The sequence below is a fragment of the Brachyistius frenatus genome, unplaced genomic scaffold, assembly GCF_029030835.1.
Source record: "Brachyistius frenatus isolate BFR_SWC_R1_liver_20210118 unplaced genomic scaffold, ASM2903083v1 Contig_97, whole genome shotgun sequence".
NCBI classification, from domain to species: Eukaryota; Metazoa; Chordata; class Actinopteri; family Embiotocidae; genus Brachyistius; species Brachyistius frenatus.
In genome coordinates this window covers 747,372-761,102 of record NW_027210696.1, presented here as the reverse complement: position 1 = coordinate 761,102, position 13,731 = coordinate 747,372, and the positions used below count along the sequence as shown (strand labels likewise).

The 13,731-nt window shown below is 39.1% G+C and overlaps 1 protein-coding gene across 2 annotated transcripts in view; it reads right to left on the bottom strand.

Moving 5' to 3' along the window:
• grm3 (glutamate receptor, metabotropic 3) overlaps positions 1-13,731 on the bottom strand; it is a 33,141-nt gene that overhangs the window by 18,698 nt on the left and 712 nt on the right. For both annotated transcript variants that reach the window (XM_069711213.1, XM_069711214.1), the window contains exons 2-3: positions 10,380-10,448; positions 4,138-4,197 (exon numbers count right to left, since the gene is read on the bottom strand). Coding sequence is in view for 1 of the 2 variants with exons in the window: in XM_069711214.1 (XP_069567315.1) it covers positions 4,138-4,185 (48 nt within the window). In the remaining variant the exon portion in view is untranslated. The remainder of the gene's footprint in view (positions 1-4,137; positions 4,198-10,379; positions 10,449-13,731) is intronic.

Sequence of the window (13,731 nt, the reverse complement as noted above, 5' to 3'; positions counted from 1 at the left end):
TGTGTGTGTGTGTGTGTGTGTGTGTGTGTGTGTGTGTGTGTGTGTGTGTGTGTGTCTGCCCCTGGTTGTATCAGGATAAGCCAGCTTAGATGGCTGGTTGATACATGAGCCCAGCCTTCTCATGCCACATATCAGAAAAGCTTCTCTAATCTGATCTCTGTTCCAACAATTCTCCGCTTGTCTATGAGTTTATACGCCTAAAGTATATGTGTGTATGTGCGTATGTGTGTGTATGTGTGTGTGTGTGTGTGTGTGTGTGTGTGTGTGTGTGTGTGTGTGTGTGTGTGTGTGTGTGTGTGTGTGTGTGTGTGTGTGTGTGTGTGTGTGTGTGTGTGTGTGTGTGTGTGTGTATTATCAGATTTATTGCTCCCCCTGTCCCCGGCATAATTACAGTGTGAGGCCTGAATGCATTTTACCATGAAAGAAGCGATATGACAACAAAGGGGCCAACAACAGCTGATGCTACTTATCATAGCTTACAACTCAATTATTTTGGCTGTTTTGTTCACCAACACTCCACCTCCAATTTTGTCAGACAAAATAGGATACAATATAAAGTATGTGAGCTTAATTTCCACAGGTTTGACCATTTACATGTCAAAGACAGTGTTACTCAGCATGTAAAAATAGTTATGCAATGTTTTCTGTTGCTCTGGAAAGAGTTTTGTGCTTTAGAGATGCATGATTTTAGCAGGAATCATGTATTACAAACTGTATTGCAGCACTGCGGGCATTTACCAGGCAGGGAGACAAAATATTCTATCGAGGGTCATTAAAGGGGACCTATTATGCTCATTTCCATTTTTTTTTCTCCATTTTATTCTGGGACTTCACTGGAGTAGCTTTTGCATGATTCAATCCCTTTTGTCTGATGCTGTCCCTTTATGCAGCCCCTCAGTTCATCCCGTGTTTAAACAAAGCCCTTTTAGCTCCTGTCTTTTTAAGGCCTACCTCCCTTAAATCTTACTTTCCTTGGATTGGCTCATTTCCAGAAATTGGCCAAGGAGCAGCACCCATTGCTTGGGAATGCCGAGTAAAGCAGTCAAACAACTAAAGAGACAGACAGATCAGGTGGATGTGCGTGTCCTTGTACTTTATGACATTATGTGCCTGGCGCAGATGACCATAAAAAGACATTTGTGACGAGCCATAACCATACTGTCATTGTCAGCCAGACCCTTATCAAGATAACAGTGGCGTATACAGATATAGCCAAGTCCATGTTTATACCAGGTGGAAATGGGCTTTTAAAATGAGCACAACTTTATGAAATGCAATACCAAATCGCTTGATGTCCAAGGATTCCAAGATTCGTCCGTAAGATACGATAAAAAAAAAACCTTTTCCGAGTGTCTCGCTATCTTTCCTGTCTGTGTCTATATCTTTTAAACTATTCAGGTAATGCAAAGTCACTTATAGGCCTTGAGTACAAACTAGCTTTCTTCTTTTAGATTTGGTCTCTCATGTCTCCCTTGCAGTCGTTTCAGTCCTCAGGAGAGATGAGACAGAAGCTGGAGGTTGACGTTGTGACTAGGAAAATCAATCTAGACCAAGGAGCAAGCTTGTAGTGAAATATCTGTTGATTGCTGGTTTATGTGTGTGTGTGTGTGTGTGTGTGTGTGTGTGTGTGTGTGTGTGTGTGTGTGTGTGTGTGTGTGTGTGTGTGTGTGTGTGTGTGTGTGTGTGTGTGTGTGTGTGTGAAAGAGAGAGTGAGAGAGCGTATGTCTCCCCTCTTTGGTGGGCAGGTAGGAGGATGAAAGCTTCTCTTAGATGCAGGCAGCTCATATTTTTCTGCAGGCAGCTGCCATACCTTTACCACTCTGCTCTGTAATATGACACACATGTACAGACAAACACATACACCCAGACAAACACCCACCCACTCGCGCACACTCACACACACATGCACACACACACATCTGCTTCTCTGAGGGGTTGACCTAAAAGCAGACTATTTCTATGTCTTAGCTCCCTTCTCCCTCAACCAACAGAGATCTGAATCAGTGTGGCCAGGAACCGGAATACACTGTGATAAATAACAAAAGGTCATTGTTGGAAAGACTGAAGAAGTGATGATGCATCATTTGAAGCAAAAGTAAAATTCATATGATGTACCCTGATATGGTCTTTTAAAGTGACTCTTGTCCCTGTTGAGTGTACTGTATGAAGTTGTTTCCTGTCAAAATCCGACAGGAGATTACTTGACATGGATATTTAATTTAACGTAATGCCCATTTTTGGGGGGGTTACATTGATGTCATCTATAAAAGATTTATATTCATTCTAGTAGCTGTCACACATGCTAGATGTGAGTGTATCTGAGTGTGTGTTTGTGCATCAGAAAAAGAGCCTCTTTGAAAGATTTCCAGCATTCCATTGAAATAAACAAACTTACATCATGATTAGAGGCCAATTTTCAGACTAACACAAAGAGGAACTTTGTAATGAGCTCAGTTTTGAGGACAACATTGCAACAAGGCTGCAACCATAGCTGTGTGTTTGTTTTGAGTGTACGCATTTGTGTGTAAGCGCATGCTCACGGACGATTGTGCTGTGGAATATACAATTGTATATTTATGGCGCTAAACTGTAATAACAGTTTCATTCAATGCCTTACTTTGACAGTATGCTTTTCTGTAATTGGCAGCTCATGAAGTCAATTTCCCAGAAATGTGCCAAATCATAACTCCCAGAATTTGTACACTGCTCTCATGGTCTCCACCGAAATTGAATGTTTACTTCAATATAACCTCTTGGATAGTACCCAAACTCTGCTTCCTGTCTCGAGAGCAACTATACAAGCAAAACACACTCTGTGAAGCAGAAAATCTTTTTGACCCTTTCTTTATTGCCAAAAATATTTCCAAGGAAGCTAAAGTACAGGACAGGGCACTTGACTTTATGACACATTGCATGTATTTTAGGAATCATAGTAACTTTGCATGGGTGAACATCTGTGTTATCCAGCAAATATATTAATGTTGAGGAAGGAAAACATTGCCTTGGTACTCTTTTGTAGAGCAATAACAGGAGATGTACTGAAAACCTACATTTAGTTGGGCATATAAAACCAGTTTTGAGCTCCCTCACCTCATCAGGGCAGAAACAAGAAAAACCCAGCTTAAACCTGGAGTTTTACCCGGCCTTTATAGACAGTACACCCGAAGTTCTAGCAATATTGTAAAACATGATAAAATAACTTTCACATTGACATCACAAAATGTGAATATTCCAATGGAAGATCCTGGAAGAGCCTTTTCACTACTTTATGGCAGCCACCTGTACATCAATGCCAGTTCATTGAATACAGACATTTGCATTTTTATCCATGATATATCATGATAAACATATATGTTTGTTTTATCATGAACTAAAAATTCAGACTGAAATATTAAAATAGTTGCGTAGCTCTCAAATGCAACTTTTGAGATTAAGTTTAAAAAAATCCATCACGTGCAAACAGAATCAAATTGTCTGAGTTGACACTGTTAAAGTATCATGAGAGATTGGTTGGCTCTTGCATTTAAAGGCCTCTGTTTGGTGCACAACTATAAAACATCAAATGCCACACCTTCCCACCTGAAAGAAAATTAATGAATTTGCCACCTTAGTGATTACTCATATCTGTCTACTAAATGTGAAGCTGGAGCCAGTAGTCAGTTAGCTAAACTCAGCATAAAAAGGGGAAACGGCTAGCCTGGCTCTGTCCAAAGGAAAAAAACAACACTTACCAACCTTCAAATTAACACTATGTACAAATAATGTGTATCTATATAAATATATTATATAAATAAATAAATATTTATATATATATTTTATTATTATATATATTAATAATAATAATATATATAATATATATCTAATAATAAAATATATATAAAAAAATATTTGTGGGTTTATAGGAGGAATATGTGCTAGGCTATTTTTGGCTAGGTGCAGCACATTTGCCTAGTAACCAAGGGTGACAACAGGAAGTCATTGTGTCTGTCCAAGACAAAAGTCCAGGACATAACCCCTCTGTAAAAACACAACTTGTTATTTATCGACTTTCCGAAGACATTTTTTTCAGCAACACCTGTAACAAACAACATATTCACTTCAACATGAGATACATTATGCAGATACTACATGTCTTACCGGAATAAAAAAGGATAAGAGAAGATGGCAGCTGGCACATGGCAACATCACCAAAGACACCTAGAGAGATGGGGGACACACATGAGGTGAGTAGACAACAGTCAGAAAAATAAATAAATATGCTAATAAAAAAAAGAAAAAAAGAAAGGAGAGACCAGGAGGTTGACTACTGACCTTTCTCCCTGGAAACTATGATGCAGACTAACATCTGACAGACAACCCCATTTCACCTCTGACCTTGCTCAACAGTGAGTAGGCTGCACATGCACCACCACGCTCCTCTTTTGCTTGTCTGGTTTCATCCTCTGTTCCCCTCCGAGGCATCTTCCCCGCATCCTTTCCTCCTTCCCGTCCTCTCCCCTCTTCCGCCCTCTCCTTGTTGGTGCTTCCACTCTCTCCATTTATTTCCACCTCCCTCACACCCTCCACAGCCCTCACTCTCCCCCTAACAGGCAGGACTGCTGTGGATGACACGTATCCAGCTGAGAGCTGCCACGCAGGGTCGATGGACCGCGGTACACTGAGAGGAGAGATAGCCCCACAACCCATCCCTGTATGTGTGCCTGTGTGGCTGTTTTGTTTCCACTGTGTGTGTGTGTGTGTGTGTGTGTGTGTGTGTGTGTGTGTGTGTGTGTGTGTGTGTGTGTGTGTGTGTGTGTGTGTGTGTGTGTGTGTGTGTGTGTGTGTGTGTGTGCTTATCTGTCTATTGTGAACCAGAGTACTCACAGCTGCACCACTGATGTGAATCTCAGTGTGAGAAGACACTGTATGTGCATTATGCGTATGCGAAATAGGAGGTAGGGTATCAGAAGCTTTGTTGTTGCAGAACAACAGACCCCTTACTTGACCTGCACACTGTCAGAGGTTTAGCAGTAATTTATCACTTGCTTTGTGTGTTTAATCCTCTTTCCATTTCTCTCTCTTTCTATCTGTCCCTCTCTATTTTCGCAATTAAGGCCAAATAAGTACAGTGCTACCCATTACTGTTGAGGGAATCTGAATTCAAGTTACATGACTTGTAAAAGACAGCATGTGTGTAGTCCTTGTGAAAATGTGTGCAAAGTGTACTGCTTTAATTTTGACCCTCACAAAACAATTAAGTGTGTGTGTGTGTGTGTGTGTGTTTGTACAGTATATGTGTGTGGACACGGTGTCCCAGACTTCTGACGGACTAACGGGTGCAATGGGCTGTGACCATTAATTATTTACGAAGTGCGTTTTAGGCAGGAAAGACTGATGATCCATAAATAGGACAGTAAGATCTCACAAAATACAACAACCAAGCAGCCAGTGAGATGTGATGAACATCCCTCTTTCCTTTTAATGTAAACACACAAACAAAATCTCTGTCCATTCACAGAAACCCGTGAAAGAAAACTCAGGATCAAATTTGACAGGCTTTCTGACGAGCTCACTGAATGATGGCTGACTGTGAGTGTTCAGGGTGTTCTCACCGGACAAATGTGTTCAGAGTGATGGTGGTTGATTCCCTTTTATAACCATTTACCAATCAAAATCATGAATCAGGTACTCTGAGCTCAGCCTTTCCTGTATTGATTCATCAGTCAATTTTGTGACCTGCAATTGGTCCAAAGGTTAAAGGCCGTATCATGTTAGAAATATAGAAATTTATTTCGTGGACCTTACAGGCAGCTGAAATTGAAAAGATTTAACCACAGAACCATTGATTTTTGCTTAACAACAGAACTGCAGTTTCACATTGTGCAGTGGTCAATCTGCATGCTGTTACAGATAAAATAAAATAAAAAAAATGACATTATAATGAAAACTGGATTAACCCATAAAAGAAGTAGTGTGCTTCAGGGGCACACGGGCTAAACTGGGCTCTCGTGTGCAGTGAGTACTCCAAAAGGATTCTCCACTAAAAGAGATTTTAACCTTTGAGCACCACACAAAGTCTACAGAGGGAGTGCTCAACATTGTGGACAATATTCAATGATAAATTTCACAACAGTGAAAGTAATGTGTTGAGTTAAAATGCCAAACGACATCTGGTTTCACCATCTCAAATAAGCAGATTTTCTGCTGTCCTTAGTTTCATCACTGTAAATTGAAAATGTTTTGCATGGTTGGATGCACAGAACAATTTCAAGACATCACCCTGTGCTATGGGAAATTGTGAAGGAAATGTTTTATGCTTCTCAGACCAAAACAGCAGAAATAGTTGAGAGAACAATCTAAAGTATTATGAAAACTAATGTATCTGTTATGTCTTCCCACTGAGTTTCAATCAGTCGTCTCTCTTTTTTCAGTCTTTACAGTGTGTATTCTCTGAGTTTTGGTGGTCCACAACTCCTCTGACGTGGCATGATTAAAAATGGCTGTTCTGCCTAAAAACAGACGAGGGTCGGGAAATGTGTGATGGCATTCATCAGATCCGCATTTCATCACCGTAAAAGGCAGCGGGAGTGTCAGAAGGTGAATTATCCCTCTGTAGATGGCATCTATCAACTTAACTGTCATGTAACGACCCTGAGAGACATCATGGAGCATTAGTCACCCTCGCCATGGCACAGGGCTTGCAGCATCCTACTTAATTCATGTTCACACACCCGCCAGCCTGTCGTCACTGTGGTCGATACATGAGGTGTACAGAGCATTAATGGACAGGTACGGAGGAATGGAGAGCGTTGACCACAGTATATCTCCGACAGTTGGAAGAAAACATGTAATTGGCTCGGACAGAGACAAAAGCCTCTCGGATAGAAATAATGTTGGTTGGTTTTGATCGATTCAGGTTAGCTGGTGATGTGTAAAAACCAATTACTGCCTTCATTCCTCACTAATTATCAGAATTTAAATGATGTACTAACTTTCTCATTTGCTCTTCCACATTAGCCTTATATTCCTCTTCATCATAATTGTGAGACTCATTGTTCCCACTGCAGCACAATGGGTTCAGCCTATTGTCTTAAAATATGAGCCCTTTCATTTATCTAAAGCTAAAAAACAGTTATGTGGCATTATCACTAAGGATAATGTGGTGTTTTTTTTGACTCAGGACAGTATGTGCATGTTTGTTAATCATGATATTTTCTGCACATTTATCAGTTTGTTAGGTTATGATAACAAAATGCAAACAAACCCCAAAAATAAAAAATCTGATAAAAAAAAAAAAAGGTTACATATTCAAATCTACCACAGCTGGACAATACAATGCTTTGAGCACGAGTACATTTTGAATAAATCAAATTATAGTTGTTTTAGGTTTTTAAATGTAAAAGTGAATAATTGACTAATAATTATTTGACTATATCCCGAGACCTTCTTGATTAGATTTACATTTACATTTAATAATAAAGTCTGAACTCCAGCTTTAACGTTTTGCAGTGCTGCATACACTGTAATTCATCGATTATTTCACAATGACATTTACAGATCACATGTAGTTCCCAGGTGTGTGACAGATGCCCACACAGCAGTGAGCAGGGACAAGCTGAGTGGTTGGATGGAGAGAGCTCGACCTGCGCATTAGGAGTGACTATCCGGGGTAGTTATTATACCTGATGCAATAGGGGAGAAAGATTGACAAGGTCATTGTACCTGTATGTGATCATAACCTGAGAGAGAGGTGATTTAAGTTGTTGGAAGAGACTCTGAGAAAGAAAGTCTTGAATTGTCAGAAAATGCATGGGAATTAAAGCAATTCCATGCTGGAAAATCTATTTTGTTTATGTGTAACAATAATAAAGAACATATGTGGTGCGTAGTGATCATTTGTTTTACTTTCAAATGGTAACATCAACTGCTGGAAGGACTTATTTGTGTTGGACATCATTGTGTGTCATGTAAGGTCCCTTGTGTGGCAGGCCTATTCGACGGTTATGACACAAAAATAAACAAATCCACTCTGAATTTATGTAACAATCATTTAGTATCTACATTTCAATGGATAGAGCAATTTAACACATGACATCTCTGAAAGGAAACTTAGTAATGACTTATGTTTTATCATTATTCATATGCAAAGCAATGCTAGGTGACTGTTTAAAAAAGTATTTTAGGCCGGTCAACATGTGTCTGTGAAAAGGTCAAAATCCAGAGGGTCAGGTTGTAAACATGCAACAATACTCTTCACTGAAAGATTTCCTTTTTAGTGTTTTTTGTACATGGTGAAGAAAATGATGAGATCATGGAATAATGTATAACTACTCAATGAAAAGGATGTTTTTGGAGACTGCACTTGATAAAAACAAGTGTATTTCTGTCATTAGCTTGAGTTGGTAGTTGAAACTTCTCCATATTATGCCGATTAACATAATGTTAATATCATTTTTGTGTTTGAATCCTGAGTGTTAATGCAGTTTTGCCAGAGACACCGCTGACCTCTGACATTACTGAGATAAAGATGTATACCCCCATATTATTAGTATGTGTGATAATGACAAGTTTCGTAAGAATAGTCATAGATATATACCAAATAGAGACTGAGCACCCTAACTTTCCCTCTTTTTTTTTTGCATACTATCTTGCATTCACTGACTCTTTATAGAATCCCACTTGTCACCACCACACTACCAAATACAATATACGTTGTGAAACACAACAATTCACATACACATACTGTAGATTCGTACTGCTATTTTTCTTATCATTACCGTGTTGGGTATCATTAGCGATCTTACCTGCCAGTTAAATCAGCTGTCATCATATATCAAGTGAAAAACATAATAATCAGACATTAGAAGTGTCAGGAGTGAGACATCTTCACCCTGTACCTTTCAGGGAGGCACATTGTATTGATAGTGTCATGAACAGTAAGCCACCTTTCACTATCCATCTCACACACACACACACACACACACACACACACACACACACACACACACACACACACACACACACACACACACACACACACACACACACACACACACACACACACACACACACACACACACACACACACACACACACACACAGTTTCCTTCCTCGAGATCATTATTTATTAAAGAGTCTGATCTCTCTCTGAGACACACCATCACAGCTGTACATCCCACTGCCCTTTCACTGCCTCATCCCCTGAGTCTATGTATATGTGCGTGAATGTCTGTGCATGTAGGGAAGGGGGGAATGATAGTGAACAGACAATGTAGTGCTAACACCGCCTATGCATGCGCGTACTGTTAAGTGTGTGTATGTGTGCACGGCTCAGTGTGTGTTGTGACTATGGTTAATGATGAGCGGTGAGCTGTGGGAAGCAGCAGTGATTTCCAGACACTTCTCTGTGTCCTCACTGGAGCAAAACAGTGTAAGGAACATGTGAAGCACAGCAAAATTATTCTTATAAAAAAAAAAAAAAACTCAGGAGTTCTTCAAAGAACAGAAAGAGAAAATGAAAAATGTAGACAAAGGAAGAATCTTATTGAGAAAAGACAGCCAAGAAGGATGGTCAAGCCTGAGCAGAGACCAAAAAATTCCCACCCTGGTCAGAGTCAAACTCCAAAAATCCCTCAAAATCCCCACATCGGCTTTAAAAAGTGACCCTTTAAACTTGGCTCATATGAACCCCTGATGATGCTGTGAAAAAGGTCTTAATATGAGTATTGGGAATCTTCACTTAGAGCAACTTCTATTAATGTTATATTGGAAGATTTATCATGATATACTATTGTTTTGTTTTTTAACTTGAAGGTTTCCTGATGATGTTGACTTGAAAGTGATAGTGAGGTCTTGCTATAATCTGATGGTATATGAAACTAACCCCAGATGAAAATAAGGCTGCATAAAATGCTACTTCCTCTCAACAAAAATGCGGCTTGTCGAGGAGTTTATGTGTTCAATTCCTTTTTTTGGTAGCAAGTTATTGTTTTCTCATTTAATCATCAGCTACCCACTTATCCTTTCGAGGGGTGCGGGTGGGTGTGGGAGTGGGGGGTGGGGAGGGGGTGGGGTGCTGGAGCCGATCCCAGGTGACATTAAGCAAAGGCAGGGTACACCCTGAACAGATCGCCAGTCAGGTACGGGGCTATCACGGACAGACAGTTTAACCATTCACACTGACATTCACACATACGGACAATTTTGAGTCACCAGTTAACCTAACCTACATGTCTTCGGACTGTGGGAGGAAAATGGAGCAGCCGGAGGAAACCCACGCAGGCACGAGGAGAACGTGCAAAGTCCACATTGAGAACATATTTCATGGACATATTTGTTTATCAAACTTGGTTCAGTTGTTTTTTTTGCATGAAAGAAGAGATTGATTTTGAGTTACCTACCTCTTTTGTTAGTGTGTTGGACTCCTCTTGACTCTACTGAGATTAGATCCCATGTTTTCACCCCCTTGTCTTCAGTGTTGATGAACACATGAAATCAGAGACAGAGAGAATAGTGTGAAAAAGGACAAGTCTTGATTGTATGTCAGTGTAATAATTCCAAACATACAGTTTGAAGTTATGATAATTCCATTCACGACCTGTGTGTTATAAAAGACGGCTTGCAAAGACTTAAATAAGTAATGTTGATTTAACGTGAATTCAGCACCACAGACAGCGACATAAAAAAGCTCTTAAAGGTTGTCGTCTGAAACACCTGTAGAGCTTCAAAACTATATAAAGAAAAGCTGTTAAGCCCTTAAATATATTGTCTTTGTAAAATGTGCTTTTGGCCTTTTCTTTGTCACAGTTGTTCTGACATACAGTATGTTATACTAAACAATTGTAAGACGTTAATATGCAAACATTTAAAATGTTAAACAGACTTTTAGCATATAATCCCAAACGATTAATTAACAGGTGATACAAAAATACATTAATTATTATTAGCTATTATTAAGCCTAATTTTTCTGTATAGTTAGTCCTAACAAAAGCCACTCTGTATAGAATTTGAAAAGTTCTGACGCTGGTGTCCACAGAGGAAGACAGGCCGGACATTACTGGACTAAACGCACCATTGCCTGCAACAATTATTGGGACTGTGTTATTTAAAAAAAAAAAAAAAAAATTATATCAGTCGAATATTGTGACATAAATGGTGGCTTTAACTGAAGTTTCGGGACACTTTTTTAGGAGTTTTAGTATGATACTGAAAAGTGCTGCATAAAATGCACATGCAATAAATATTGCTTATTAAAATCCTTCAGTGACAATGTCACCTTATTTCCAGATTGTCTGGCAAAGTACCAACATCCTAAGATACTGTACACCTGTCCCAGAAGTCTTTAACATAGTTTAAGTACATCTCAAGAATGATCCACTGTCCGTCCAAAATCTTTTGAAACGTAAAAAAAAATAATAAAAAAAAAAATCAAACAGAAAATCACCCCTTTTAATAGAAAAGGTTTCTGTTAAAGGTTTTGTCCCTTATGGAGTGTGGTGGCTGTGGTCGGATGAAATTTATGTCGGTTATAATTGATTCCAATATTGAAAAGATGCCCACAGAATTTCAAAAACCACTCTTGCAGCAAAATCCACTTTTCTGCTGTCTACCTAAACGCTCAGTAGTTACTGTACTTCCAAACACTCATATTTTTACCAGCATATGCTTAAACACACTTCCATCTCAGCCGTCAGTCCTGTCAAGCTTTTGAGCAAGTGTGTTTGCACAGAACCTTAAAGAACGTATAGATGGAGAGCAGAAAAGAGTTTACGCCTCCGGTGTTGTCTCAGAACTTTCTATTGGTATTTTCATACTTCCTTGGTACTTCTGAAACTTTTAGAGAAGGTCTTTGATAATCAGAAACTGCCACTTAAATGGCTCAGTGCGGAATGAAACAGATTATTCAAGAGAAATTTATCAAATTATAAAATCCACCTGTCATCGTTTCACGGGAAACCTTCTAACGATAAAATTCAATGTCATGCATAGCATATAAAATCAAAATCTATGTTACAACACAGTACTTCTAACGATGAGGTTCTGCATGCAGTACAGAATTCAATAAGTGCTGCTGTGTGGAAGCAGCAAGGCCATTTTTACACACACACACACACACACACACACACACACACACACACACACACACACACACACACACACACACACACACACACACACACACACACACACACACACACACACACACACACACACACACACACACACACGGATGCACAATCACCGGCTCATGTAAGCACATTTCCCAGCACGAAAATGCTGAAACTCAAGGCCAAATCCATTTAGCGATAGAAATTGTCTCTTGACACATGCACAGGCTGTATGCACATTCTTGTTTTACACATGCGCACCCACAAACGTATCTACACAGAACCATGTAAACATTTCTTTAAGATTAAGGCCACCAAATGCCCACCCACACTTGCGACCCTCTCCTACATGTTTCTGCACACAAATACACACAGAGACAAGCATGTATAAATTGTACATGTTGTAATACGTTAACAAAATTTAAAAAAATTATGCAACAAGTTACAATAAGTTACACAACAAGTTGGGCACAAACATAAAATCTGCTTATAAAAATAAACATGTTGAAATGTCAGTAAAGCAAAAAAGTTGGAGGCTCACCAACATGTTATACACAGATTTCAAAATCACAAAATATAGAAACGTAAATATCACACACACACAGACACAAGTGCACCATGACAACCCTACCCCATAACAAAAAATGTTTGTGTGCAAATTCTGCATTCATAAAAAATATTTCAGTCTTTACTGCCACACAACATATTATTATTATTATTATTATTTGCATGACTCCTATGGGATTAAGCCTCTCCGTCATATAGAAGTACAGTGACTGCTGCTCTCCCCTACTCTGAGTAAATGTTTGTTCTTTCACTCTTCTCTAATAAAGCAGAACAAGAATAGAGTTAATTTAAAATTCTCAATATTCTTAAGCCTTCAGTCTAATGTTGATATTGCAGTTCCAATACAGTTATAGACATAGTATGTAATTATCACAAGGGAAAATAGCAGCATGATTTGGTCAACTTATTACCAAATTAAAAACATTTTTTTTAATTAAAAACTATTGTGATAGTTTTCAATAAAGACCCCAGTGACACAGGCCATGATGTTATATTTGACGGCAGTGTGTCATTTCAGTAAAATTGTATTCTGATTTAGGAAAAGAGAAACATGGTACATGAACACCAACCCAAAGTTATTCACTGACTGATCAGTACACCAGTGTTCATCATGGGTGGTGTTGGGTAGGAAATATGGTGTCTCAACACCATCTGAAGTGTGCATAATATGCACGTCAATGTAATCACCAAGTGTAACTGTACTACAACGCACACGGAGCACACACACATACACACATACAAGCATAACTTAAAATTAAATGACGGAATGTTATAGAAAACCCAAGGTCACTCTAAACTCACTCTTGAGTGACATAAAGACACAACTGCTCTGCAGGAATACCACCCATGGGCCATGTTCTTTCGCTGGTTTTCACATTTTAAATGTGTTAGAGTGCAAGATAAAACCATGGGGAGGAACATGTGGTTATATAGGCTATGTGGGAAAATGTTCATCTGTTAACTAAGTGCAAGTTCAGCCACACCTCTAAACTCGCAGGTGAAAAATCTGAGATTGCTGGTGCATGAATATGAGTCCATGTCTAAAGTCAGTATACGTAACAACTGATGTGGACATAT